We start from the raw sequence: 14549 nt of genomic DNA, 5'->3' as shown, positions 1-14549 counted from the left end.
TCATTCCAATCTCTCAAATGCTGCTGGCATTAGCCATGATGAAAATATGAAAACAGCTGCCAATAATATTAATCCACTTATTATGACAGGTAGAGGTTGGGGCATTTGGTTTCAAATCATTAAAAGTATCTGATATAGCATTATTATGATAGGGACAAGATGTAAAAAACTATGCATTTTGCCTCCACTACACTCCCATCAGCTGCAGCAGTGATGAGTGACACATTATAAACCAGAACAGTTTCAAAACTGGCGCAAAGTGAACGCACGGTTTACATAAATGTCCAGATAAAGACCTTGATGTTTAACTGTAGCAGTAAAAACACAAAACGCCAGATCGGCTGCAGAACCATTCATGCGCCCTGTGCCATTCGATCTGACAAAGGCAAGTTCCCGGATGACAACAAAAAATCCAGACTACATGAATTCGCCCTGTGCCAAAAGGCTGCGGGGACATTTATTGAAACATGACATGAACACAACAATTTTGCACGTTTTCTTTGTAGCAGCATTGCGAAAATAAAAACACCCGCGTCCCTCCCCCTTCCAGAATTGGTCCATATTAACAGGTTTTTCTCCGCGGCCTTCTTCTTCCTCCCCAGCCTCCGGAGAGCGAGCGCGCCTCCATTTTCCACACAAAACAACAACAACAGAGGAGACAGAGTCTATGAAGAGTCCCGATGGGCAGCAAGTGTGATTTCAACCAGACACCGCTCCCACTTTTACAAAGGTTTATCCAAAAACAAAAAACACTGGTATGAAAAAAGTGGCACCGAGCGGAGCCTGAGCTTGTCCCGAGTGAACACGGGCCACCGGTTACTTGCTCTTTGCAGGTTTCTCCGTCTTCTTCGGCAGGAGGACAGCCTGGATGTTGGGCAACACGCCGCCCTGAGCGATGGTCACTCCTCCCAGCAGCTTGTTGAGCTCCTCGTCGTTACGCACGGCCAACTGGAGATGCCGAGGGATGATCCTGGTCTTCTTGTTGTCCCTGGCAGCGTTGCCAGCCAGCTCCAGGATCTCAGCGGTTAGATACTCCAGCACAGCCGCCAGGTAGACGGGAGCCCCGGCACCGACGCGCTCCGCATAATTGCCCTTGCGCAGTAGCCTGTGGACTCGACCCACCGGAAACTGGAGTCCGGCACGAGAAGAGCGAGACTTGGCCTTCGCTCTCGCTTTGCCTCCGGTTTTCCCTCGGCCAGACATGATGGTGTGTATGTGTGATTAGCGCGCACAAGTCGCTGGTTGTGAACAACAAAGATGACGCAGAGGTGGACGTCTACGTAATGAAAATGGAGGGTGAAACTATATAAACCGCCTGCGCATCTCTGGTTGGTCGATCGAATCTGAGACACACGAGCCAATGGCACGGCGCGTCGTGCTTTAATGCGTATCCTCCGGCGGAGGACGCACCAATCACGAGGAAGTAATGGCGCACACTTATTTGCAGAGCCATGTTATAAATACGGCAAGTGTGAATGAGGCGGCGTCCTCAGCTGTTTCCCTGCCTTCACTGTTACTGACACCTGCACGGGGGAAAGAGAAATGCCTGATCCTGCAAAATCAGCTCCTGCGCCCAAAAAGGGATCCAAAAAGGCTGTGACCAAAACCCAGAAGAAGGGAGACAAGAAGCGCCGCAAGACCAGGAAGGAGAGCTACGCCATCTATGTGTACAAAGTGCTGAAGCAGGTGCACCCAGACACGGGGATCTCCTCCAAGGCCATGGGCATCATGAACTCGTTTGTCAACGACATCTTCGAGCGCATCGCTGGGGAAGCGTCGCGCCTGGCGCACTACAACAAGCGCTCCACCATCACCTCCAGGGAGATCCAGACCGCCGTGCGCCTGCTGCTGCCCGGCGAGCTGGCCAAGCACGCCGTGTCCGAGGGCACCAAGGCCGTGACCAAGTATACGAGCTCTAAATAAGAGTGTGTCGACATGGTCTGCCGCTGAGATGGTCTTCAAAGCTCCGTCTGTGATGTTTTGCTTCAGAGAGAGCGAATGCCAAATGAACCCAGGCCTTGCGCCGAATATACTGGGACTGTAGTCTGCCATTTTGTTTTAAAAACCCAGTGTCTGTGTTTTTTTCTGAGCTGTGTCAACAATTTTTAAGAATGAATGTAAACCAATCGGTGCTTTTAAACTGGAATCGACGTTTGATTTGTTTTTGCACCGTATAATGCACCTTACTAGATGACCTGATGTCACTCTGACAAACATTGGAAATAAACTTAACTACTATTGAGTGATGTGGGTCTAATTGTCACTCTTGTACTGATGATGCTTGGTGTGAACTCCAGCAGGTCTCATGGGACATATTCACATTAGGAAATGCATTGAATTGTTGTCAATGTAGTGATTGATTAGATATTTGATCCATAACCAGCAGTATAACAGGTGTACCTAATAAAGTGAGCACATGAAGCTCTTTAGATGGGGCCACCCTGCACTCTTAAATATAATTAAACCCTTGAACTTAAACTATTATCTTGACACAAAAATACTGCACTGAAATCACTCACTCATGTCTTTTTTTTTTTTTTATGTGTGTCTGTACATGGTGGTTTTTTAAAATGATAAGTGTGCCATTCATAAAAATCATGTGACTTTTAGGTACAATCAGTGTAATGTCACATTTTAGATGATGCATGATGTGACGGAGTTCAATTTCAAGTATTAATTGCATTCAGTACATCTTGGCCGTGTGAGCAAGCACGTGGGTGACTTTAATTGATATTTTTTTGGCATATAATAGACGACAAAAAGCAGAAGAGGATCCATGTGACACATGGACGGGTCCAGTTACTGTGAACCGTGCCCCGAGGTAATGAGGACACAGGAATCAAAGGAGTTCACTGGTAAATAGAACATCCATGAAGCCGATGTGCGGGAGACAAACGGAGCCAGGTTCAAGTTCATGTCTGGTGGCAATAACGTCGCTTTCCAGGAACAATTAAATTGTCAGTATGTGACAGAAATACATAGATCTGAATACAGCAAGCTTGTATGCACTCATTCATGAGAGGATATAGTATATATTGTATTCTCTACTGCTTTATCCTCTCCATGTGACCTAAGGGTCACATGGAGCTGGAGCCAAACCCAGCTGACATACAGTGAAACATAGACAACCACTCACTCTCACGTTCACACCTACGGCCAATTTAGTGTCCATTTCCACTTAACTTCTGCATGTTTTTGGACTCTGGGAGGAAACTGGAGAACCTGGAGAAAGTTCCCTTGATGAGACATGTATATATGAAATAAATATAAGTCTATATATACACTCTCTGGTCACTAGCATTAAGCGTGGTCTTCTGCCACTTCAAGGTTCAACAGGTTGCATGTTCAGAGACGGTTTCCTGCAAACCTTGGCTGTAACGAGTGGTTATTTGCGTTACTTTCTATCGTGTGCGACCAGACTTGTTATTCTCCTCTGACCTCTGACATAAACAAAAGCATCTTTGCCCAAAGCACTGCAGCTCAGACTATTCTCCATAAACCCTAAAGAGTCTGTACTTCATACTTCTGCTGATCTGGTACGAAGAAGCCGCATTCAAAGTCTCTTAAGTGACTTGTCTCCCTTTTTTTAATGCTGAACAGGTTGAACTTGAGCAGGTTGTATTAACTACTGCATGTCGACTGTACATGCCTAAATGCACTGCATTGCTGTCATGTGTTTGGCTTATTTGAAGTAGGGTTGGAGATCCTGGAAGAAAAGTTTGACCAGGCTACGTTTTGAATTCAAAAGTCCAAACCCCTTTCTTCAGACTTCCCTTAGTTAGTTCAACATGATGATGGAAAACAACAAATACTTAAACATAAAGTAAACCTACCTGTCCAGTAGAAACAGCACTTTGCAGCACTTTCTGGGCTTTCAGTGGTCGCCACCGTTCAAACCGCAGCAGCGCCGATGTTCACGCTGGTCTTGGATCGCTCTGCATCAGCCTTTTTCATGGCAATAGCTTCCCCAAACACAGTCTGTTGTTGTCACCTTTCCTGCCACATGACGTTGCTGCCACTGTCTCGTTAGATTTAGCAAGCTAGCATAGCATAAGCTCTGGTGTTGTCTTCTGAGCATCTCCCACCTCACCTTTAAATATTATAAATAATAATTAAAGGTGTGTGGTGTAGCAGGAGAACATCTAAAACATGCAGTAGTGGAACAGGTGTACTTAATTAAGTGGCCGGTGAGTGTACACACCCTTACTTCTAGAAACTTTCCATGGACCTAACGTGGCCAGAGAACCTCATTGGAGAACCCACAGCCCTGAGTGAACATCATGCCCCCTTTAGTGTTCGTAAACAGGATTAAGGAAATGCAAATGTCAAGTGAATGACCCACTCAGATACACCAACGGCTGCTGAATGGGAAAAAGCATGACTACAACACCTACTCAATGCTAAGCTCTGCGTAAGATCATCTCCCGTCCATTGTTGTCCGGGCTGGCTTCAGGGTTCCTGCAGGGGATCTAATGGGGGGTTTTGTGGTTCAGGTGACAGTGGTAGTTGAGGTTTTGTGTGGCAGGGTGTGTCCTCCTCTCCTTCTCCGAGATGACGGGCAGGAGCCCTCGTTTCCCAACAAAGACTGGCCGCCCCTGGCAAAATTATTATCAAAACACAGTATAAGAGTGAAAAGAATTCACAAAATGGCCCATTTTAGGTGCCATTATTGGATAAAAACAAGGTATTCATAGTGTGATATTAACGTCTTCTGTCTCTTTTGTTTTTTGGGGTTTCTTCTTTTAGTTTTTTTCTCTGCTGTGTACGTTCTGTTTTAATGTACACGTGACACATAACCACAGTTTATAGTCCATTATTATTTTCCTGACTAGATGGTGGGATGTGATTTAAGGCACATACAGTTATTGACTGCAGCTGAGGTCATTATTACTAAAAATTACATGTTAAATTTATAGACACTTAACATTGTTTTCCTTCCACAAGACCAAAAAAAACAGTCCCTCTTATTGTTGCATGAGTGATAGATGATCTGCTTGTAGCTTGTATTGCTCTTGATGTTCCTTCCCCGTCTTCTCTGTGGGCTTCTCCCATCATCTCCTTGAAAGGAGGCCAGTATAAATGTGGGCCATGGAGGAGTGAGCGCACACACACACACACACCACACACACTCGTCATACTGAGAGAAAGTGGAAGGAAAACATCCACACAAGGTAAGACAACAACTCTTAATCCCACATTGTGTAGAGTAGTTTGTGTTTTAATAATAATAAAAATTAACATATTACATTTTTGTCACCAGAGAATGGATTATAATGATTTAATTATTATTAATAATTTCATTTATGACTCAGTCGGCCTCTCAAACATCTGCACTGCTGCTATTTCTCTGTCTCATACACACTCTGCTGTTTTAATTTTGTATGTGAAATAACGTGTTCACATTTCCAAACTTCAACATCAACATGTGTGCTAATTTTTTCTTATTTATTATATCTGTTTGATGCTATTTTGTGTTTCCACAAATACTGGACTACAAACGTCCATTTCACATTTCACAGCATTCCACAATCAATATTTAATATATATTTTACTTCACATTTATCTGGCAACTCTACTCTTGGGCTATTTTTCAGATTATCACTGATACTGAAAAGTATCTCATACGCACACTATAAAAATATAAAAAAAACAGTGTGACTGCTTCCAATTTGGCTTTTGATCACGGATGATAAAAAGCACATGTAAACAAGTTATTTATTATGATTATTTATCTGACAACTACAGCTTTTACGATTAATCAAGTACTCGTTTAGTTCATAAAATGTCAGAAAACGTTAAAAAATGTCTAATTTTTCTCCACAAACCAAAATATTCACTTTTAATGATTTCTTTGTTATGTGGCGCAAAGAAACAAAGAAAATATTCACCCTTAAAAAGCTAAAACAACCAGAAATCTTGTTTTAATTATGAAAAAAGCTTCAAACCGAATAAATAAATAAATACACCAATTTATTTATTAGCGACACAAAAGATAAATAAATAACGTCGGCCAGTGCATACAACTGTTTTACATTAGCTTATATACGGAGGAGATGGTGTCCATTTCTGTAATTTTGTATCCTTGCAGTTCAAGGACAATGTGGCTGGTCCTTCTTACGTATCAACTTGCCACGCTCCTCCTCATCCGAGCTGAAAACCCCTGCTATAGACACTCCACCTTCAGAAGTCCAGGTCAGTGCTCACACAATCACTCCACCCCCACCTCCCCACGTGCCTCTCCCTTTCACACCTTTTATTTCTGCTGCAACCTAATCAGTGTCGGCACAGTGGAAAAGTGGCTATATGAGGAGTGTGTTTTTTTTATATATGTGAGGTGAGTTGTGTTACAGCACTGGAAGAGTGACAGATATGTACAGAATAATATAACGTTTCAAGACATGGTTAAAAAAAACAACAACCTGAAGGTCCAGCAGGAATGTTTCATTCACTCTAAAATAAGCAACAGGATTATTATACCCAAGTCAAGCCACTAATCAGGGGAGATTAACACATTCCTACAGAGCTCTGGTGGCTGACGTCACACTATCCCATCATGGAGCCAAAATAATGCTACACTATCACCAAAGCCAGTGGTTACTATTTTGCATCTTTTACTTCAGTCTCTCTTTAAATCAATTGTTTCGATCAGAAGTTCTCAAACCTTTTAATTCCAAGGACCACCTGAGAAAATATTGACACTATTATGTTAAAATACAGTGGTGTAAATAGGCTGAGTAAAATCAGTGACAGACTTTTCACACGAGGCAGATACAATCATTTGCTCTCCTCTTCCTCACATATACTTCACACACTAATATAGTGAAATTGGATTAAATAATTAATTATAAATATGATTAACCCTAACCACTCTGGTCAAAAACCCCTCAGCTCCACTCTGATCACATACCCTGGTGTTTATACAGTAGTATTTCTGATTGTCCTCCAAGTACCACCAAAGTGTACTTATTTTTGAAAGGCTGTGTTTTCATTCCTCATAAAATGTTTTCAATGTGTTTGTGTTTACAATGTGGGACATAAATAAGGCTGTGCAAGTTCAACATAACGATCATTATGTTGTTCGTAAACGTGTCTCATGAGGGTTATTTATTATTATCTATGTTATGTTCATGTGTGTCTTTAGTCTTGTTGGCTATTTAATAATACCAACTGTATTATGCACATATTGCACTTCAGGCTTCTTTCTTCTTTCATGTGTCGTTGTTGGGTTTTAATGACACACAATACTTATTATGACATTTTTGCTTCTAGCAAGATATTAAAAACTGAACTAAAACTAAGAATTTAGAAAAAATTAAAACTAATAAAACCAGCAAACCTGCTCTAAAAACGAATTAAAACTCAATTTAAAAACAAAAAGTCCACGGGCAAGTTGGGAAGTGACAAAGTCGCTGTTGTCGCCTCATTTGGTTCCCCTGTGCATTTACACTTAATGACGAGAGAGCAAACTGCAATGAATAGTCATGACACACGATGAAATAAACACACTCACAGTTATACCACAGACACTAAACTGGACGATGTCACTAAAAGGCTACAACAAAAGCTATTACATTAGTCTCTCAGGGAGAGTCCTGAAAACTGATTCCGGTCTCATCCCGGCTCTGTTCAGCAAACTCGGACATTGAGGTCTTCTGTGGCGCTCAGACATTGAAGCTTCACATCCTGCTGTGCCCCATCTACTTCAGAGGGTACAATGAGTCCCTGATGTCCCTCAACTCGCAGCACTCCAAACAGGCATGTAAAGGGACGGCCGACTGGGCCGTGGACCCGCCAATTGTTAAGTTCAACTTCTCCATCACAGAGACGGGCATCAGCGAGTGTGACAACTCGCTGGCAGTAAGTGACCTAAAGCCTCGACTCTCTCAGCACATTGCCACTAATGATCTTGCTCACAAACTCAACAAACATCAACTATTCTTCCTCCTTGAAGGTCACCCAGGAGGTGGGAACGGGAGTGTTCTCCGAATTCTCCCACGTTGAGTACATCAACATCTCAGGCATGGTCTGCTCCAAGGACCCGTCCAAAAATCCCATTACCTATCACCAAGAAGTGATGTACAAGTTCTCCTGCCGCTACCCTCTGCAGTACTTCATCAACAATACTCAGATGAGCGTGTAAGTACTTACTATAATGTCAACTTTTTGACTTAACGTAAATAAAGTGATTTGAGAGAGTGACACTTCCTCTAACTTCAGTTTACAGACTTTGTTGATCCTAGCACCTCACAGGAGACTTTGACCAATCACAGAGCAGATCAGCGAGTACTCCTATTAAGGCCCATTTATACTCCATTTGTCCGTTTTACGTCCATCCGTCCCAAATGTTATCTCCGTCACTGCACTACACTACATATCTCCGTCACTGGCGTCAACATAGGATCCATTAAAGGGGTTATTTTTATTGTGCTTCATTCGAAATAGACTGAAACACAAACGGATTCCGTGGCGGTGGAATGTGAAGACCACTAAATGTAAGTCATCCCATTAATGGGGAACGTTACTATTCAATATTTCCAAAACCCTAACCCTATTTTCAAAACCCTAACCCTAGCTGCAACGTTTGACTTACTAACTTGCTTCGCCAGATAGCCCCTCAAATAAAACCACAGCATGGCGTAAAGGTGCTTCTTTATCGTTTCCCTAACTGATTGGACTATTGACTCCATACTGCCCCCACAATTTCCAGTGGTATTTCCTCCATCATCATAAGCTCCCCAGCCAGACGCATGACGATAACGCAAAGTACGTACGAAAGGCTCCATCCGTCTCTGCCTTTTTTCGTAGAGTACAAAAATGGGCCTTCATTTGTCCCACTACACCACCTCTAAAAAGAGAAACGTCAAAAACAAGAGTCTAAAAGAGAGTTTGAGAGTAACGATTGCTACAAACATTATTGCTAATGCAAAGTACATTTGTCTGTGCTCATCTCATGAGAGGAGCAGAGAGTGGCATCCCAAAAGGTTAGGACATTAATAACCTGCAGGTTAAGCTTAACAATCAAGCGTTGTATCATCCTCACGAACACTCAAACTTCTGCTTCTTCCTCTGTTTTTGAGTCATCGGTTCAATCAACAGGTGTGGGCAAAGAGGTGATTTGACAGTAAAGAGCATAAAATCTCAAAGAACTACATCTCAGCCCTGATGGCGCCACAGTTCCAAAACAATTGTCTGTGACGTCAAATAACTGTCTCGATAAAGAATATTAATATTAACACCAGCAATCTTGTGGCACATATCGAAAAGCTTTTTTATATATATAAATATACGAATACATTGGACATGTATGTAATTCTAGATTGTGAGAATTGAGTGGGATCGTTTTTCTTTTTTTTTTAAGGTTTTATTAAAACCTTCCCAGGAAACAAATGATGAATGACATACGCTGTCTATACATAAAAAAGTATCACATAACCTTATTTAGTTATAGTCTTCATGGGGCAGCAGTGTTCTCAGGTGTGTGTTACCTGTGTGTTAAGTTTCAGGCAGGCGTGATTCTCACCTCACTGTGTTGTTCTTTTAAGTATCAAGTGAATGATGACCTGGTTGTCGACGTCTCAAGTAATGAATTCCAGCTGTTGACAGAACTTTCTTTTCTCCCCCTCCTCCAATAGATCTGGGGCCAATCTGGTCATTAAAGACAACAACGGAAGTTTCATCAGTACACTGAGCATGGGACTGTACTCGGTGAGTACGGCGTCACCACCGGTGCCACCGACACTAAGACACGATGTTAAATTGTGTTGTTTCACATCTCTTGTTCGGTCAATTTCTCATCAATTGTCAGACGTCCTGATTTCCCCGATCTCAGATTAACAAAGTATTTCTGATTCTGGTACAACATACTTCTTTATAACTTTTTAAATTCAAACCATCGTCACATGTTATGTGAACACGACTGGCTCTGCGTTTCTCACAATACAGGGTGTTCTTATCTAGCGTCACACAGGAAGTGGTTAGTTTTAGGTCTAGACAGCTGGAGGCAACAGCAACATTATGCTTGAGTGGAATGGCCTTTTATTAGGAATAGTACCAAAATAACCGGCCCCAACTGTTCCAATTTTTGGCACCCTTTGCTTGACAGCGCCCATTTTCAGATGATTCGGTTCACAAAGACCAAACAGAGGCAGAATAATAACACGGTCTACAACAAAAATCACCACTAGTAACGCACTTTTGTGAATTTCTCTGTGAGATAAATAAAGTACCTATCTATCTATCACTGGCACTTTAACTTATCAAATAAACACAGTGGAGTGGAGATCATTGAGATCACAATCAAACTACCACATCACATCAGCCATCAAGATGTCTTTCCATGTACAACTCACTTCTTTAAATCAAGGAACTAGAAAAACAAAACTGCTCCGCTTACCTTAGATCGTATAGGGGGAGGAGTGTGAACATTGGACATCGTCTCCGCTGGGTCTGGAGGGAGAGTGAAGCCAAAACATTTCTATTTATTTGAATGGTTTCATCTTGAAAGGAAGATCATATCATTAGTCTAAACAACCATCCTTCCCTCTTTTGTCTTGTTGTCTTGTTGGGCGTAAAGGACAACAGCTACTCCTCCTCACTGCTGATGCCTCAAGAAGGTCTAGAGCTGAAGACCAGGATCTTTGTAGAAGTGAGGGCCTCGAACCTCAGCAACAGGTAGTGTTTTAGCAGGTTATGTCTGTCATTTTCAAAAAGAGTCATATTTAAATGTGCCAATACCACAACTGTTGAATTCTTTTTCAGATTCAACGTGCTCCTGGATCGATGTTATGTTACAGCCTCACCTTTTATCATCGACACCAGCTTCCACGACCTCTTCGTTGGGTGAGTGACCAGAGACAAGAGATAAAGGGTTTGAGAATCCAGCGACATCAATGTCTTTGTTTACATTTGGAGCTCTGACTATACTGTACATAAAAACATGAAATTTGACAAGGTAAATTCAATTTTTTTAATGTTTTTCTGACTTTCATCATCTCTCCTCCTCTTCAAGGTGTGACCGGGACATCCAGACAATTGTCATGACTAACGGAGATCAGCAGGAGGCCCGCTTCTCCTTTGAGGCTTTCCGCTTTATTCAAAGCTCAGATGACATCATCTCCACCTACTACGTCCACTGTGCCACCAGACTCTGTGTGAACTCCATCTGCCCTGCCCTCGTCCAGGTCAGAAAAAGCACACATCACAACTACTACTTAATATGACCATTCTGCTGGTTGAATCAAAATAACACTTGATTTATGACTCAGTCAACATTTTCCTGAGGAATTAATTGTTTCTTTCGCTAGTTTCAGGTCTTCTTCAATAGCACATGATGTCAATTCTGTGAACAATGTGAGGTAAATAGACAATAAAGCAATAAAGCAGTGGCCACACTGTGATCCGGTGCCTGGTTGCAGGCGAATCTCAAGACTATGTTAGTGGAGCAGAAGTAGAGAGTTTTGAAAGAGTGTCTATACCCTTTCCGGTATGCAAAGGTCACCGTAGTTCCCTGATGTGCTTGGGAAAGGACTGGAGGTAGTTCTCCATTTGTTGAAGTGTCACCAACTTTTACACACACACATAAAAACCAAGTAGAAGCTAAGGATTGAATCAACAACGTTTCTAGACATTGTGAGCCATGCTCTCACGGGTTGTGTATATTCACACAATGCTCTACTTGGGAAACCGGGAACTGTGATTCATTTGTATTTAAAAATCTGTCTTGCAACTAAAATGACAATCACTGTTTATTAGCAGAACTGCACCAGCTCTAGGAGGCGTCGCAGCGTCGGCGACAACCAAGATACTACAGTGAGCGACTCGGCCACCATCACTTCAAGCCCCATTTATACCAAGTTAGAGAAAGGTGAGAACCTGTATGTGTACTACAACAATAAAGGTGTGGTTTTATTTTGCTGCATCACATCAGTCTGAATTTACCAGGTTTTTCATTTGTTCATTTCACAGGACATATGTCGGGATCTGAAGGTATGTATTGTACACATAGCTGTTGTTTCATCAAGTAAAACAAATGAACTTCGGGCAACAATGGCACTTTGGTTTTCCCAACAATTTAATACCATTTGTATTAAATTGGTGTAGTAGAAGCACATAGTAGAAGTAGCTCTCACCTACTGACAAAATGCATAGTTGTATCTCTGGATATTAGCTGATGTTCATGTTGGAAAATGACTTTAGGTCCCACACTTTATCCAATCAGGAGTCAGAACGCCACAAAGAAGGACCTCTCCGCTCGATAGGCTTTGTGTTTTATTGTCAGTGAATAATCATATGAATATTCACCAAACACCTTCATGATGTGACATAGAGAGTAGGGAGGGGAATGCTGGAAGCAAAGGACAGGAGCCAAAAATGTGTTAAACCTTAAGAGTTCCTTTAAAAAAAACTTACTAATTTGTTCCTAGAGGCAGAAAATGTCACCTTCCCAAAAACTGCTGTCAAATTATATATTAATATTTTTCCCCCACTTTAAATGAGTTAGTCTACTTCAGCCTGAAATATACACATCAAATATTAATATTCCTGAAATAACCCTTTCCTTAACCCTTTAAAAGACGAGATCCGTCATATGAGAACATAGGATAACTTAGGTTAGGCTGCCAACTATAGATGGATCTGTATTTGTCAATTACTTTAAGTGTTTAGAAAGGTCAGGTGAACCAGCTCCTCTTTGGTCTAATTGTTTGGTGTTCCTTTACTCCCCAGACCCTCAGGAAAGTCATCATACAGTGGTGGTGGTCTCAATCATAGCGGGCATCATCGGCCTCATTTGCCTCACTCTCATTGTCGTCATCGTTCTCAAGACGTACAATGCAAAAAGTGCCGTAGGCAAGACTATTCTGTACCCACCAGAATGACACATGTCCATTTGGTATGATCCGTCATACTAAATGAATAACACCATCATTCAAGACTGGATCACCACAAATATGTTTGCTGTATTTTGTTTTCCTGCCCCTCTTACTTAAGATTTATTAAATAGCACTTGGTATGAAAGTAAAGATAGTCAGAAATGTTATATTGTGCCCTCAATGGCATTTTTCATGACTGATCTTTAAATTTGGTTGTGGTAGTTAATCAATTAAAAAACCCCGCCAATAAAAAAAGAAAAGAAAGAATATATATATACATAGCAGCTCTATTCCCATATTAAAATAAGTGAACAAAAGGGAAAAAGGTTCCATGTCTCTTTGACCTTAATGCTTTCATTCAGCCTGTGTGAAAAACATATTGTAAGTAAACTTTGTGAAACAGTAGCCGGAGTCGTGTTGGTTTACTCTGTTATTAAATGGAGGAAGTCTAGTTCCCAAGAAGCAACAGTACCTGTCCTGCATTCACAACCATGCACACTGCCTTAGGCCTTCACCTTTTATTTAAATCTCTGGTTTTGGACAATGGGGTTGTGGGCCGCCACTGTCTTACTAAAAGCAAGGTACTGCGAGTCAGGGTATTTTCTAACTTTTTACATCAGATTTTAGTTTTGTACTTGTCCAATAAAGATGTTTGATAAGATTTCATGGATGTTCCTCACAATCCCGGTAGAAGCTGGTGTAGTGAGCACCATGTGAGGAACAACACAAAGAGCCTCAGTCATTATCTTAGGAGTAGATGTTAAACTCAAGAGACTTTCCTCTGTGATTTTTTTTATTCATGCTGCTGACCCCTTTGTACGTCTCTAATCAGTTCACATCTGCTGACTGGAGGTGGTCACGGAATTTTAATGGAATTGTGTATGAACGGGCGAAGAAAGCCAACCTCCTGGATGTAGAAGCACTTAATGAGCGGGTTTTCCGAACACATGAAAGTCCCCTAAAGTGGTTTCTAAACCTAAAATTAACATTTGAGTATAAAAACCTCTTACTGTGTAGTCAGGATTTTAACTGTATTATTATAAAATGATTGGCTAGTTTGGTATTTTGTATGAATAAACAGCTATAAGTTGCTCAGGAACTGTACTTTTGTACTTGAATAATGCTAATAAAAGCATGTTTTGGCTTCCTTTTCACTCACAGCTGTTTCAAACACTATCATTGGGACATTTGGTGACTCGTTGGAAAAAGTACATTTGTTCAGTCTACACACAAGTTTTTACAATTACATAATTTTGCAGTATCAAGATTTAAAAAAAAAAAAAACTTAATTTGTTCCTAGTGGCAGAAAATGTCACCTTCCCAAAAAGTGCTGTAAAAATAATATATATATATTAATATTTTATTCCACTTTTAAGTCTTTTAAAACTATCTTTCATTTTCCAAAAATATTCTGATTGGGAGTAATTCTTGAGAATGAGTCTGCACTACATTCCTGGCAGTGTGTATGGGATGTCCAACATGTTCTGTGGGGGACTCACTTACTGCAGGACACTCAAGACTTGAAGACACACTGGCATCAAAGTGGCTGAGTGCTTCATTCACATCCCTGTCCCGCCGAATGTCGAGTCTCCGCTTATTCGCCGCCGAAATGAGGAAAAAAAGGAAAGAACAACTTCACTTAAATATCAAGACTCAACACTAGTCACTTTATATCTGCTA

The 14549-nt window shown here is 41.4% G+C and overlaps 3 protein-coding genes across 3 annotated transcripts; 2 read left to right on the top strand and 1 right to left on the bottom strand.

Moving 5' to 3' along the window:
- Positions 1–422: 422 nt before the first annotated feature.
- On the bottom strand, positions 423–1294 carry LOC122779198 (histone H2A). Its single transcript, XM_044041334.1, has one exon. The coding sequence runs from the start codon at positions 1201–1203 to the stop codon at positions 817–819; it is 387 nt and encodes a 128-aa protein (XP_043897269.1). The 5' UTR covers positions 1204–1294; the 3' UTR covers positions 423–816.
- A 128-nt stretch (positions 1295–1422) lies between these two features.
- On the top strand, positions 1423–2246 carry LOC122779199 (histone H2B 3). The gene has a single exon (XM_044041335.1). It carries the CDS (start codon positions 1543–1545, stop codon positions 1921–1923), a length of 381 nt encoding a protein of 126 aa, XP_043897270.1. The 5' UTR covers positions 1423–1542; the 3' UTR covers positions 1924–2246.
- Positions 2247–5128: 2882 nt separating this feature from the next.
- si:ch73-261i21.5 (zona pellucida-like domain-containing protein 1) lies at positions 5129–14027 on the top strand. The gene is made up of 11 exons (XM_044041333.1): positions 5129–5171; positions 6089–6192; positions 7631–7857; positions 7952–8136; positions 9633–9705; positions 10574–10671; positions 10759–10839; positions 11009–11180; positions 11755–11863; positions 11965–11985; positions 12724–14027. The coding sequence occupies exons 2-11, from the start codon at positions 6099–6101 to the stop codon at positions 12873–12875; spliced, it is 1212 nt and encodes a 403-aa protein (XP_043897268.1). The 5' UTR covers positions 5129–5171; positions 6089–6098; the 3' UTR covers positions 12876–14027.
- Positions 14028–14549: the final 522 nt, after the last annotated feature.

The sequence above is a fragment of the Solea senegalensis genome, linkage group LG13 (assembly GCF_019176455.1).
Source record: "Solea senegalensis isolate Sse05_10M linkage group LG13, IFAPA_SoseM_1, whole genome shotgun sequence".
Taxonomy (NCBI): domain Eukaryota; kingdom Metazoa; phylum Chordata; class Actinopteri; order Pleuronectiformes; family Soleidae; genus Solea; species Solea senegalensis.
This window is presented reverse-complemented; position numbering and strand designations above follow the sequence as displayed.

What these genes read in the sequence shown, in the direction of transcription:
- LOC122779199 (XM_044041335.1), top strand. Translation starts at nt 1,543, where the DNA reads ATGCCTGATCCTGCAAAATCAGCTCCTGCGCCCAAAAAGGGATCCAAA.
- si:ch73-261i21.5 (XM_044041333.1), top strand. Translation starts at nt 6,099, where the DNA reads ATGTGGCTGGTCCTTCTTACGTATCAACTTGCCACGCTCCTCCTCATC. An exon ending in AACAATACTCAGATGAGCGT is followed by an intron (nt 8,137 to 9,632) that starts GTAAGTACTTAC and finishes CTCCTCCAATAG; the next exon opens with ATCTGGGGCCAATCTGGTCA. An exon ending in GCCTCGAACCTCAGCAACAG is followed by an intron (nt 10,672 to 10,758) that starts GTAGTGTTTTAG and finishes ATTCTTTTTCAG; the next exon opens with ATTCAACGTGCTCCTGGATC.
- LOC122779198 (XM_044041334.1), bottom strand. Translation starts at nt 1,203, where the DNA reads ATGTCTGGCCGAGGGAAAACCGGAGGCAAAGCGAGAGCGAAGGCCAAG.